Source organism: Cupressus sempervirens, chromosome 10 (assembly GCF_028749045.1).
Source record: "Cupressus sempervirens isolate cs-2001-9-10 chromosome 10, ASM2874904v1, whole genome shotgun sequence".
Classification (NCBI taxonomy): domain Eukaryota; kingdom Viridiplantae; phylum Streptophyta; class Pinopsida; order Cupressales; family Cupressaceae; genus Cupressus; species Cupressus sempervirens.
In genome coordinates, this window is record NC_143127.1 from 647,081,239 (window position 1) to 647,096,992 (window position 15,754).

Here is a 15,754-nt window from a genome sequence, read left to right on the forward strand (position 1 = left end):
GAGTTATGTTGGAGAATTGTTGCAAAATACTATCAAAATTGTTCTCTATTCATTTTTGTGGCTTGCATGGTGGATATACATGATCATTTTGGTGTATTGCATGGTTCTTCTCATCTCCCAAATTAAAAGTAGCATTTCATTTCATGTTGCTAGAGTAGAAGTAGATGGCTAATTGTATGGTGATATTAGTAGATGTTTGATAGGGATCTATAATTAGCCACTAGCATCCTAGCAGCTTGTTGGGGAAGCTTTGTCTGGTAAACTAGTGCTTTTTCCTTTGAATCATTGCATCTATGAGGGTGGAGCCGCTGGTAAACTTTCATTAGATTCGATCCCCATCCATTTGCTAATCTTTCCATTCATAGGAGTAGGAGTAGAATAGTGAGTAGTTGATTAGTCGAGGTTTTGAAGAAGAAGATTAAGAAAGCATAAGCCATTCGAACACTCACACTCCATCACCATCAACATCATCTGGCACTCGTACCGAATCACCATTACCATCATCCCAAAATCCAAGTTGTCCATGAAGGAATAACGTAAGCCTGCCTACATGATTACCAGCAAATCACATCGATATACTGAGTTAGTATCCACAGGTGTAAGGAACATTGTAGTTATTCTCATGTCCCATGAGTATAAACTTTTCAAGAGAGGAATTGTGTGTTTGATACTTTGTACCAAATATTCAATTGCTAATATATTATGTGGTATAAAAACTGACATCAACAATATTTAATTTGGTTATTTTAAAGAAGAATCCAAAAAATAAAATACTAAAGAAGAAATTGAAAGGATATTAGAATTTTTTTGCATTAAAACATGAAAATTCATTAAATATTGATATTTCTTGATCTATAATTAATTAGTTTCAAAAAAAATTAAAATGGGATAAATGAAGACTTACCTTCATCCTAAAGCTAAAAAAATCAAATTGGCAACTTCTTTAAAAGCAAGGAAAAAAATGACAAGTGGCACAAAAAACGGAAACCTCAGTGGTTAGGAAAAGCAGCGACCTAATTTTAGCCTCCAGCTTTAATGGCATCTTTTTTAGAGAGAAAACTTATATAATAAGCCATGTTTTTCTTTCTCTCACACCCAGGAATTTGAAGAATGAATTGAGAAAAGGTTGCAAAATCTTGAAAGGTTGGAAGGAGGATTTTTGGAGAAATTTTTGAGATTGTTGAGGAATTTAATATGGAAATTTTGACAAAGATCCAAAATCTTTATCTTTTGGATGAATTATATCTACTTTTTATGCTTTCTACGTATTCATACATATAGACATTTTCAATTTTTTAGGAAGGAAGAATGGCAGAACCCAGGAGAACAGGAGAAACGCGCAGACAATTGATAAAGAACGAAATGAGAGGATTCTACCCCGAATCCAAAAGCATGTCAAAGTGTGTAGAAATTGGAGATACAAGCCTCGATGGCCTTGATTTGAAAGAGTTCAGTCGGAGAATGTTTGGATACAATGAACATCATCCAACGCACCTAGCTACAAAAACTATAAGAAGTGGAATTGTTGTTGCAGCTGGTTTCCCTCTTCCTTTCAGCATGTGTAGTTGATCATGGAATGCACCAAACACTATAGTCCTAGGGACAGAACCATCAGGGATTCTGAACAAAATATTCTAGTGGATTTTTCCCCGACATCCATTTCTGTTATACTCACCCAAGGATGGTCACAAAAACATAGGAGCAGGCACTTAGAATCTACACCTCTGGAGTCCATTTCTATGAAGAAATAATCAACAAAAGATGGTTGAAAAAGAATAGATCGCATCATTCCAAGATTCCTAAGGAAATAGTATGGCTCGACTTGCAGAGGGAGTATTGTAAAAACCCCTTTTGGCCTTTGCTTATTTGCTGATTGAAAATGAGAGATGTTTTGGATTTTGTGTTTCCCTTTTTGACTTTTTTGTATTTTTTGAAAAAAGAATTGCAATCATTAAAAAAAAAACAATCTCAAACTATTAAATCATACCAATTGATGTTGAAAGTCAAAATGATTGCTTTATCAATTGCATAAAATACTGGAAATCAAAAAGCAACACTTAGAACCTGATTGTAATGACAATTAGTCTTTCAAGCTAATTGGCAATTCCCAATCCAGATTTTCCATCTGACCTCCCAATGGACATAATACAATTTTTGTAAGAAATATTCAGTCACCTCTTGCCCACATTAATGGCAGATTATGCAATATTATTCCTTGAAGTCAAATCGCAGGTGAGAATACTTGGACACTAGACAGTGATTGCACACGCATTTACCAATATGCAGATCACAGGTACAAGGTGAAGGACGTCTAGCTTGCAAAGTCACCTGCAGCTGATAGGGCAGACCCCACACAACTCATAATTAAATGCAGATCCAATGTATAATGCCGTCCAATCCAAGGAGAATGGAATTGGCCCAGACCTCACCAAACTTGCACACAAAATAGGAAATGCTGCCCTCCTGATATAATTCAGGCAGTCTATAATGCCAAATCAAATCGCTATATTGCAAAACACAATTTGATACAATGAATTCAGAGAAATCTCTTCACAATCTTCAGGCAATCTCTAGCAAACAAACTCTCATAAAATCAGATAATTACCACCGAACAAACTCCTCCTTTAGACACAATAAAACAATAAGGAGTGATGGTAGATTGCTATAGAACAGCAGCAATTTGCAATACAATTTTTAGAACAACTTTCAGCTTCAGACCCCAATAATTCCAGAATTCAAACCCCCAACCAAATTTCAAAATAACACAAATGATATCTCCCAGCCACAGATAAATTCAGTAAGGAGATCCAACCAATGACCAAATCACTTTACCTCAGCAATGATTTCAGATAATCTTCAAGAAGGAAATTCACAACACCTGAGCTGTAAATTACCCAACACTTCTCAGCATCAAAACCCTTATACTTCAGCAAGGGCACAAAAAATCAGAACTCAGAAAAAGCCACAAAGGCAACAAAAGAAAATAAATATCCAAGTATGTTTTTCCCAATGAAATAAGCTCTCATTTATAATCTTTTGTTGGCCAAAGTTTCCCAAAAAACTCCACTTCAGAAATTGTGAAGGTTTCCCAAAAAAACTCAACACTAGAAACTTTCCAACACACTTTTTAGAAATATCACTTAATGCCATTATTATAATAATGCAACTTAATAATTAATGAATAAATAAGAGCTCATGCAATTATTAACTTTATTTACTGCAGGTGACGACCAACTGCTGAAGCCACCCACTGTACTGTCAAAAATAGACCTACTAAAAATAGTAAATCTGCAGCTGGGGGGCCCCAAAACACCTTGTCAGCTCACGAGGGTCGCTATGATGAGCTAACTCCATCAACTACACAAACTTGCCAAAAACAAGGTTATAAGTATAGCGACATGATCATGATGCTAAGTCGCATATTTGGCATGCCTCATTCTTATAGATTTGAATCTTGGATGTGGTATTTTGTTGAGCAGGCGAAGGAGGAAGGTGACAGAATAGATTGGGTTGGGCTCATAAGTGACAATCTAAATCAATAGTGGATGAATCTAGAGCATACAAGAAAATTTTACATGAGCTCTTATGTCATCTACACGCTAGCACAGAGGATAAATTATGATGGACTATGATGCAGAGGACCGATTGGAAGCGAAACCCAACACTTGAAAGTTCATGAATGCTACCCGCAGTTGCATTTATATTCAAAAGATGATTACATAAGGGTTAATGATACCCTTGCCATGCGCATAGTGAGAACACTACAAAAGAGGCTACATGTGAGATTGTCAGTTGGTGCAATGAAGTTGGTTGAAGATTATGGCACCTGGTTCATTCAGTTTTCTACCTTTTCATACATCCAAGTTCAAGGATTTTCCATGGAGCCATACAAACTTCCCAAGTACCCAACGGATAAGATGGTCTTGTTAGAGCTTAATCGACAACTTACAGCCTATGACAAGATCAAGAAAGGGAAGAAGAAGTTGGGATTGCAGTTCCCAATTTCCATAGGAGAAGGAAATACTAAGGTATGCCCATGTCTAAAGGTTGCAGAGAGATCATCAAATGAGCTCTTCTTTCGTCTTCCGCTCTATCTTAAAAGGCCTAATTTGGATCCCTACAACAAGATCACATCAGTAGCTGTATCAAAGTACCAACACAAAGTTCACCTAAAGATTTTTGGGCAAATGTTGCAAATGAGAATGAGATTAGAATGAAGATGCATTCAAGATTACAGTTGGACATTATTAGAACATGCAACATATTTCGGGTTCCTAATCAGATGGAGGAGGATCCAAACGTGATGCAAAAGGATTCAATCCAAAAATGATAACTCAGCCATATGATTGGAAAAGGAAAGAGGTTAATAATCTGGAAACTCTTTCAAAGTCAGTCTTGGATTTTACAAAGTGGTCGATTGAGCATAAGCTTGAGAAACTAGTTGCACTAACAAATGGATTCACATATAGATTGATTGGTCACTGACCGCTTAGGGATGAAAGACCAGGACAAATATCTGAGGGGATTGTTGAAGAAAGAGGACCTCCATAAGAAGGTGTCGAAACTAGGAAAGGAAAAGAGATAGCTTGAGGAAAACATCCTAGGAGTGGAATAAATGTCCAAGAGCCTCAACAGAAGAAGTGAAAATCTAGAAATGCTCCCTCTTCTCTGAGTCACACTCTGAGTGTTCAAGAGAGAAACATTTGAAAGGCAAGAGGTTAATAATCTGGAAACTAATAGAGAAGCATAAGGAGATTTGAGTAAGAAGAAAATTTGGACATGTTAGTGCATAATAGACTAAGTATAAATGCCTATAAAAATCCATGCAAGAAAGAGGAAGAGATCAAGATATAGCTACAGAAGAAAGTCTCGCTACAATCTTCGAGCGAGAAATTATGGAGGCCGATAATAGTCCACTAGAGGAAGAGACTCTTGCAATAACAATACATCTTCCAAATGTTGAAGCCATAATTTTTGAAGTAACAGTGGATAGTCCAAGAGGTGAAGAGGAGATCAACATTCAAGCAATCCAAAGGAAAAAGCAATTGGTGATTCCATGGGGCCAGAGTATACCCATTCCAGAATGGTTGAAGCAACGAATTCAGAAGAGTCAACAAAGGGAGGTTGATCTGACAATTGAATTACAGTAAAGTTCGGACCAAGCAAACCGATCAGAAGAACAAGGGAAAGCAAAAAGATTCACTAAGGTTGTCAAAGGAGAATCGGGGTCCAGAATCTTGCAGATTACAACTCCTAGGATCGACAAGAGCAAATATCAGATTGCTCCAAATAAATACCATGTTACGGAAATAAATCTTGGTCGTGACTCCCAAGAGCAAATATTAGAAGAATTTGATGACTCTACACAAGCTTTGAAGGATAGACTAAAGAAGGTGGAAAAAGGGTACAAGAAACAGAAAAGAGAAATTAGAGCCTTACATCAGTACATCAATGCTTACCTCATCCAGTAAGGGAGGAAGGTTCATCATCTGTCCCTCCAATAAGTGTTTCCATTGAAGTGGTAGATGACATTAACAGGATCAAGCAGACTGCTCAAGGTGCAAAGGTCTGGGTTGAAGGAATCTAGAAGGAAGCCTTCAAACATGCAGAAGAATTAGTGCAAGCGCATAGTAGGGCATTAGCTACACTCTGCACTCTGCAAGATCCAACGTATGGAGGAATCATGGGAGGATGAACATATTTAACAAGATGATGTGATTTCCAACATTTAGAATCTAATGGAGACCCCCAAAGCAAGCATTGATCGAGGGTCAAGTTATCAAAGAGGGGGATGTCTATGATTTTCTTTGATGGTACAGTGCAGTGATCACAGCCAAAGAAATGTTTGAGAGCTTCACCAAGGAGTCCGCTCAATGGAAAAAGGTGATTGATAACATCAAACAAGGGGTATCCAATACAATCTCATTCTTGTTATCACAAAGATTGGTGGAAGATGAAATGACAACTGGTAATTTGAAAGTCAAGTTAGAGGAATTCTTTCGACTGAATGTCTATGAAAGAGAGGATTTTGAGAACTTTTCCATCTTCTCAAATACAATGCACACCACTCAGGACTTATTACCAGATTGGGAAGAAAGCTTGGGAAAAGCAAAAACAACAATTGCAATTCTAGAATTCAAGCAAGAATCTGCACCATGCATCAGTACAAAGGAGTTGGAAACAGTGTTAAATTGATTCCATGCCTTCAAGCGGGGGAAACAAGGATATAGATGCATTTAATGCATAATGGGTGTTCTTAAGAGGTCATTTATTACACCCCACTCCCTTCCCAGACGAGCATGCATAGTGGGTATTTATTACCCACTATAGTAGTGGATTCCTTATTGCATTATTGTAGATTCCTTTTCTTTGCCCTAACCCTAATTAGGGCTGAGGTGGCATGATCTGGGCCATCGGATATTGTGATCATCTAGGCCATCTGTTGTAATCGAGGACTTATATAAAGGCCTCACCTCTCATTTGTAAGGGGAGGATTTTATGAGATTGGTGCTATGAGCTACTGAAAAGTTTTTATTGAACCTTGGTGAATACTTGATGTTTCTTAGTGCTTGCTTGTTCTCTTAGATTCCCTCATTTAGATTGAGTTTAGTTTAGTGAGAGTGTTGTGATTGCAATGGAGAATATGATGGTGTATTGATTGATTCCTTTGGTTCATACTTTTGACATTTTGGTGATCCTAAATCGTTGTGCAAAGTTAGCTTGAATCCCTTTCATGCATATATTTCAATTCTATCTTTCATATACATTGTTCTTTATGATAGTGTATGTGATGGTATGAAGATCTTTTGCATAAACTTTGAAGATTGCACCAGTTCACGTGTAGTTGTAGTATAACTTGGCAAAGCGGAGCTCGGTAAATTAAGGAATTTGTCCACCAGAGTACCATTTATTGTCATCACTGCCTTTAGGATTAGAATAGAATTCTTGAACCCTATCCTATTTCATTTCTGCATATTTTGTGAAAACCCAAAAAAGTACTTCGTTGCAAAAACTTCAAATAGCTCCAACATCCAGTATGGCTTGAAATTAATTTGAGTAAATACGTAAGGCCCCTTGTGATCATTAGCAAATCACATCAACCACCAAGCTTATCCACAGTCAAGACCTGACATTGAAGGAACCTTGGAGTCATCGTATGATCTTCTAGCAATCTTAGCATACACGAGACTTGATTCAAGAATGATAAGATATTTCGGTATTTTGTTCCACTATTTTGTGGGTCATAAAACACACATCAATCTCCTCCAAGGACTTACCTCTCTTTAGATAATTTTGCATGTATATTGTTGTCTAAGGGATATGTCCTTGGTGTTTAAGGTGGGTATTTTCATTCAACATTTCCTTACGAGGCAACACCTTCTTTGCAAATTGTGATGAAGAATTCAAGGAGGCCTTCCCCACTGGCAAAAGGCCTTTCTTCCTCTGACAACCTCATTTAATTTTCTATCTCTTGCTCAGTGTGGTGTTTTATCCTTTAATCTTGTTAGCACGGGAACTTCTACTTCGAGCTCCATGCCTAACCCTAGTCTCCACCCTCATGTGCAACAATCGATGGAGAAACTAGGCACTCGATCCTTTAAGCAAGTTGTTGAAGGTGAGAATGACATCCCAAAGGGAGCCAAATCTGTCCACTACCAACCCGAAGGTGCCATCATCCGACTGCAGGGAAGTATTGGAGCTAAGATGCCCTCATCGCTGAATTCATTGTTCGACATAATCAACAAATGAATGTAGCAACAGATCAAGGGACAATCAAACTTAGAAGTTTTGTATCTATTTTTCTGCTCTACATGTTTCTAAATTTTTAACATTGATTCATGGAAGGCTATGATTCAGATTGTTGGGAAGAAGAGAGCTTAAGATGCAAGAAGAGAGGAAGGTGATCTACATAACTCACTATATGAGGCAAAATGGCGATTACAATGTGCCCAGCTGACCTAGAGGTTGTTGAGGCCTTAAGCCCAATCTAAAGATGCACTCAAGAGGTCACAAAATAAAAAGATCAAAGGGGCTAGAGTTTGGGCCAGAATTAATTGGCTCAACATGTCTAATGTTTTCAAGTCCATGCACCCTCCTTCCCAACAATGATGAGCTCTCCAATATGCAATTTGTTGATGATACAGCTATCATTTTTCAATTAAAGGAAGAGAATATATGTATAACCTAATGGGCAAGTTAGACATCCTTTGTATTACCTCAGTTAGCAAGGTCTCATTGGCCAAATCTATCCTTCTAGGTTGGGAGGAAAACCCACTAGCATGGTGTGCCAAATTCTCTATTGTTTGAAGTGGCCCTAAACATTTGGTTAGATATCCAGAGATCCCTTTTGCCGCTAATCCTAATCACAAAGATATGTGGGAGTGGGATAAATCCAAAATAAGAAATAAGATAAACAAATGGAATAGCCAATTCTTCTCTGGCTAGTAGATTCCAAATATGCCAGAAGATTATGTCATCCTACTCTATCTACTACTCCTCTACATGGTTAATCAGCCAAGGTCAAATCAATCATATTCAAAAGATCATGAAAAACTTACTTTGATCGTATGAGAAAGGTAACAATAAAAGGCATACAATTTGTTGCATATGGTGTACCAAGAATAAGGAGCTTGGAGGGTTAGGTTTGAAAGATTTGAGAATCCAAGGCACTGCCCTAGCTATCAAATGGATAGCTAAGGTTGCCCAAGGGAATGAACCTCGGAAAATTCATGTCAAGCACAACATCTGAAGGGTCATTCTTGTTAATGCCAAGTCTTGGAAAGGTCTCCATATAAATGATCTCCTTGCAATCATGTTGACTTAAGAGTGGAGGGATCCAATGTTTTCAAGTCCATTTGGAAGTGTTGGGAGTTTGTGAGGAATCAAATATTTGGGAAAATAATTTCTTGATCATTAACAATAAAGATTTGTGGTTATAGGTTTGTCTAGTGGAATCTCTCCCATGGATCTAAACCCCTGACTCTTCTCCATGGATTGAGTTGGTTGATCAATTTGACATCCTCGACACACAATGTAAGACCTATACTATATTAAGAGATATACTTGTGGCTTCCTTAACCTACCCAAGAATTGTGGGGAACCCTCTAACAAAACTACCCACTTCAAGTAGTTAGATGGCACAACTCTCCACCTGGTCAAGTCCAAATTTGTCTACAAGATTCTTGCCCACAAACTTGACATAATTGATCACCTAAACACTGGATGGAACTTATCTTTTGATCAACCCGTCTGGACCAAGTTCTTTTTCAACATTTGGCACCAACCCATTGAACCTAAGATCTCTTATTTTCTTTGGCACTTCCTCCTACACAGGCTTCCCTTCAAGCAATCCAATGGTGAACACAACATCGGTTCTGTTTGCAAGTGTTGCAAGTCTGTCTTTCATGTTTTCTTTGATTGTATCTTTGCAAGAGAAATATGGGGCACCTTTGGTTTGGTATTGAATGGCACTTTTAGTTTAACCAATGTAATCTCTGGAACAATCTTGAGTAACAATAAAAATAGCAATACTTTTTGGTCTATTTTCTCTCCTCTTCTACTAAGGTTTATCTAGAAACTTAGGAATGATGATGTGTTCAATGGGAAGGTGCAATATCTTGCTAAGTCTCTAGGGACACTCATTTACTCTAATATTGCTCAGTTGTTCACGAACATCCTCAAGATAAAGCAACAAAAGCTTGTCAACCTCTTGAGAGATGGTAAAGTTGAAGTCTACCAATCGAAGTTGGCCTATAGGTATATGACAGTCAAAGAGAAGGATGAGTTCAACATTACCTTGGCAAAGTCCATACAACAATTAAAGGATGAAAGAAAAATGAAACGTAAAGAGATAGCAAGGGACACACATACCTCTACATACCATGCTCCTTCCACTACTACTACTACAAAGCCTTCTACTATAGCCTTTGATTCAGGTGTTGCTACCAGTGCTCCAATTGTTGCTCTTATAGGACCTTGTCCCTCTTCTATTGTCTCCTTTGATGGTGCCTATTTGGGATCCAACAAAAAATGTATTGTCCTAAATGTCATACCTCTAGAGGATCCAGAGGTTGGGATTTTCAATGCCCTGTGATTGGCAAACCTTCTTCTACTAGAGGATGATTTCTTAAGTTCTAGTTGATCATGCTCAATTTGATAGCTTTTTTGTGGCATTGTAATATGTCTTATGTCATCTTTGAGTTTTGTAGCTTGTAATGGTTGTAATTATAAAATGTACTCTTGATGCAGTATGAAAAGATAAAGTGAAACTATGTATGCCACTCTCATAATCAATAGAAATAGAAACATTTACTTACAATGCCATCATAGCTCTATGTTGCCATCCTAAGGAGTGGGCATATATATAGCCTCCTCGTGTATTACATATCGGATTCCTTTGGAGACAATGTTTTCCTTTGGGCAAATATTACACAATATTTTTAGTAGATTCCTTTGTATTTCAAAATGTTTTTAGCAGATTCCTTTGTAAACAACAGTTTCCTTGGGGTAGTCCTTTTTGCTTTTTGGATTCCCTTTGAGACAATGCTTTCTTTGGTCATCCTTGGAAATGGGGTTTTTCTTCCAGCAGTCCTTGTATAGCATGTAGCGGATTCCTTTGGAAATGGTGTTTTCCTTGGGGCAATCCTTTTGTTTTAGATTTCCTTGGAGACAATGCTTTCCTTAATTATCTTCTAGTATTGCTGTAGCAGATTTCTTTGGAGACAACTTTTTCCTTGGGGAAATCCTCTTTCAACATTTTTAGTGAGTTCCTTTCGAAGCAATGCTTTCCTCAGGGCAATCCTTTTTGGCGGATTTCCTTGCATATCATGTTTCACTTGGTTATCCTTGGGATGAGTTGACTAGCATAACACAACATGCTAGACTATCAACTTCATCTTTGCACTAATCCTCTCTCTTGGGGTGAGTGGAACTAGCATAACACAACTTGCTAGATGGTTCTCATTCTTCCTCCTCTTTTGTCTTATAGATCACACAACATAATACAGCTTGTTATCCAGTGGAATCTATGCTCTTTTATGGATCACTAGCATAACAGACTTTGCTAGCTTCTCCAATTCATGGCTTTGGATCCCATAAGCATAACACACCTTGCATGTTGGTTGATCATGGAGTCTTGTCTCATGTTTGATATGTGTTCTTGCTCTTCCTATGGGATATCTTTATTAGTACTTGCTATACCTAATCTAAGTAGAGTTCATCACAAATTTAATTATAACGCAATATATATTTGCAACACTCAAGAGGAAAATCTTTTAAGGTGAGCTATTATTAAGAAGATAGTAGGTCAGGTATTAATTTTCTTCATTAGAACCTGTAAACTTTAGCTAATGCATTAAGTTTTATATTGAAGTTTTCCTTAATACATTTCAAAATAGTAATAGTTGATGAGTCTATTTTAAAATGCATAGTCCAATTTTATGAGTTTGCTCAAAGAGAAAGCCCATAATCAAGCTCTACTTCTAATAATTAGAAGCCCAATTGAAACCTGGGAATTGTGGTATAGTTGTGATTGGCAAGGTTGCCAATGATAAGAAGATTGTTACTCGATCCCGCTTGCTGCAATAAGATGGCCCATTATTCTAATGGGCATGTGCTATGTGATAAGGTTGTACTAAGCGGATAATAGAGTTCACGTAGGATGACCAACACTAATAAAACACCTCCAAACAAAGAGTGTCAGCTCTATAATCGCAAATAATAACATTCCGGGGCACATATTTTAAATTGCTGGGTGAGGCTCGAATGACTCATATAGCAAATAACTTTTGATACGGAGGGTTCTCTGAGAATTTTAATAGTACGCTTAATAAGATTTTCCGAGGGTTTTACTTGGGTTTCCTAAAGGAATACTGGCTTGTGAAACCCTAGCCCAAAAAAGGGTCTATTAATCATTGCACAACCCAAAATCCAACTGAAAACAATAAATTGGTACACGTTGGACAACAAAACCACATCATTAATGGGTTGTATCTTTTACTTCTGTAACAGATGTAAATATAATGCCGACAAATCTAAAGAAAAGGTCAAACATTGCGGAGGACGTAATTCATTGAAAATATGGCTTTTGATGTCGTACCTTCTATATTTTGGGAGGCTGCTGCTCTGAGTTTGTTCTTCTCCTCTTGATGGCTTTCTGTTGCGGGTACCTTCTTCACATTATTGTTACTGTATTGACACAATGTTGCAAATCTTATCCGTCTGTGTGTTCGGTTGACAGATGAACACAAGCTTAAATACCGAGTTAACTCTAATATTTTCGTCATAATTTTACAGTTTTGTTATCTGCAGTTGATGTTGACTGTTGTCCACCTCAAAGCTTAAAATTCTCAGCGGTTACATCGTCTGGTATTTTCTGAAACTGCACAATGGTGGGAAGACATTGCTGTACCATACTTCAAATAATGAACTATGATTTCAACACCGACTATAATAAAAAGCTGTGAACTTCCAAAAACATAGGATAATGTTTTAAATAAAAAAAATAAAAATAAAATATATATATATACATATATACCTATAAGGTTTATTCGTGGTTCGGACGACTTCCGAAATTTGAGGCATCGTCCTCACATACTCAAGGGATTAATGCTCCTAAACCTTAGCTTACATCTTAGAGGGCAATGTCTATGCGAGGTCCAAAATGTAATTGGTTAGATAATAATTATAGTATAATATTTTTTTAATTAAATTAAATTAATTAATAAATAAAAATAAATTGTCTAGTGAAATACATGTTGGTCTTATATAGTCATTTCATTTTGAGAGACATAGTTTAATTATTTGGTACGTAAGGGAAAGGGCACTTTGCAAATATTTTATGGAGCTTGTATCTATAGTGTGAGGTATAGTCAAACAAGTGATTAAAATTATTTGGTTATATAGGAGAGGGTTCGATAATGGAGCACTCTATTTTGCATGAGTCATCTGGAGCATCATGTGAGATGAAGATCATTATTTTTAAACATCTAGTGATATGGTGGACACAAATATATTTTATGTAGAGTTTTTTTTAACTCAATAGCTACAAGGAGGATTATGTGGAGAGAAGGTCCTACAATTTCTTTCATTTTACAATGCAGACCATATAGATCATTGATGGTAGAGACTAACATACCTCAATATGTGCACTATGCACAATATTAGGCAATGGATGGACACATTTAATTCCAAAACTTTAACAATTATACCACATCGTCATACACTACCACCCCAAGGAACAACTTCATTCAATTGGAACACATTGTTCAAGGTGGCATCACAATTGAAATCAATGGAGCCTTCAATGTTATGTTATTTAACATTAAACTCACTCATCAACCCTCTTATTAATGAAAGATCATTTGGTTAAGTTGTTTGCTTCCACTCACCTTCTACCATGGCTTTCAAATGATTTCTCAATGCTAGCATGAGGAGAATGGATCTATGTTTGGAGGTGAGGTTATTAAACCTTTCAAAGACAATAAACCAACATTTGTTTAACTTATGTATAATTTTAGTTTCAAAAATGGTATTTGTTCACTTCATTCTTTTATGGTTATAAATGGAAGGTGAGGTTCTCATGCATTGCTTCAATTCTATCTCTTTGGTTTTTTATGTTTTTTAATTAACTTCAATCATGTACATGGTTGTAAATGGAATGTAAGATCATCATACATTACTTTGTCCTTGTTTGTTTTAGTTTTTTATATTTTTTAATCAACTTTCAATCCTCTCCATTGCCCTAAATTAAATGTGAGGTTAGCATGCATTGCTTCATCTTTATTTTTTAGGTAATTGTATGTATGTCATTCAACTTATGTCATGTCTATGGTTTTAAATGAAATATGAGACCGTCATACATTGCTCCATCTTATTATTTAAGTTTTGTATATATGTTAAACAATTTATGTTATATATGGTTGTAAATAAAATGTGAGGTGAAACTCTATTCTTTTGGGTTGTGCATATTTTTTAACCAACTTACATTGTTTGTATGGTCATAACTGGAATGTAAGGTCATCATACATTTGTTTATCTTCATTTTTTTGATCTTGTATATTTGTTATTCAACTTAAATCCTCTGTGTAATTGTAAATGAAATGTGCAATTGACATGCATTGGTTTGCCTCTATTTTTTTGGGTTCTACATAATTGTTAATCAACTTCAATCTGCTATGTGGATGCAAATGGAAAAGAAGATCCTCATTTATGCATTTGTTGTATAGTGAAGTTTTCACAACATTGTGTCATTGTGTATATGAACTCTCTTTTTGCTTGCCAGTAGGTTGAAATGGTTTTAGGAGTCTTAGGTGGTGGCAATTTTCATGTTAAAGTGAAGGTGTGAGATCTAAATTGAAGCATGAATTTCTATCAATTTGAACAAGTAAAGAGAGTTTAATATAATTATTGCTCTTAAGTGAGGAAATGACATTAAGAAATACAAAATCCTCTTACTTTATTCAATTCTTCCTTTTAGCCAAAATTTAAAATCTAAGCCATTCCCATCAAATTGCATGGGCAACTAATTCAATCGAAAAATGGTGAAGGTGACAAAAAGGATTAAAAAAATGGACTGCTTTGAAGAAAAATCCTCAAAGAGTGGTATATTCTACCACCCCAAGAGGAACATAAGCATGTTTGATAAGGTTATGATCAAGTACTAAGGTTGAGCAAAGGGGCAAAGTCAAGTTGATAAGCCAATGAGAGGGAAAGTAACTTAACAAGTTTTCATCATAAGGGATCAAACTGGGGGGGGGGGGGGGGGGGTGGCAGGGGGGGTGGTGGGGGTGGGTGTGTAAATCACTAATCAACTTTTCAACCTTTAACTAGTAAGCAAATGAATAGAACCACATAAAAACATTCACCACATGAAAACATCCACAAACTTGATTAAGAGATTTTGGTATCACAAAAACCAAACTTGGATCAAAACCATGGGGATTAGTACCCATAAATTATGTATTCTTCTGAAGTACACCCTGTTAGAAGCTTAACCTTGTTAGGAGTTACAAAGACATTATTAGGTGTCACCTTGTTATGGGATTTCCCTCTAGCCATGTTAGGATATTTTCCTTGTTAGGGGTAGCCTTGTTAAAGAGCTTTAAACACTGGTTAAAGTTTCACCCTATTAAAGGATTTACAACAAAGGACCTATTAGGATCCACTTCATTAAGGGATTTTGACTCTTATAACTGTTAGTTAACAACAAAAATAATGATTTTGTGTAATAACACTACCTATATCTAATCAGATCCATTAAAGCTCAAACTCACTTCTCAACACACCTAAATTCTTCCTGACTAGATCACAACTTGCATTTCTTCACCGCACTTTCTTATATACACAAAAACATACACTTCTCTAAGTGCTTCTATCTAAGGGATCTCTTGAATGGTGACTTAGAGCCCCCTAGTCATGACATGCAAAGGGTACAAATGAAATGTTGTGGCTTTCAAATGAGCTTAGATATGCAACCATTTGCAAGGTGCATCATGAAATGGGAGATTCAAAGACAAAAGAAATAGTGACAATGTCTAAGAACCAAAAATGCTATGCAATGCAAATAAAACTAAACTAAGAGAATGAGAAATGCAAAGTTAAACTAGCAAGCATGAAGTGTTACAACCTTTCTATTTAAGCTAGATGTATAATTCTAATGCATGAAAAGGAGAAGCTACACTAATGAAAAATATGCTACTATGCTATTATGATATGCTAGAGATGAGGTGATGCAACAAGTCTTCAAAAGCTCCAA

General features: G+C 36.5%; 1 protein-coding gene across 1 annotated transcript in view; it reads right to left on the bottom strand.

Annotated features, from left to right (window-relative positions):
• Window positions 1–12,462, bottom strand: part of LOC149535487 (tRNA modification GTPase) — a 43,050-nt gene extending 30,588 nt beyond the window's left edge. The window contains exon 1 of the mRNA XM_089803752.1: window positions 12,098–12,462. Coding sequence (XP_089659878.1) covers window positions 12,098–12,284 — 187 coding nt within the window. The 5' untranslated portion in view covers window positions 12,285–12,462. The remainder of the gene's footprint in view (window positions 1–12,097) is intronic.
• Window positions 12,463–15,754: the final 3,292 nt, after the last annotated feature.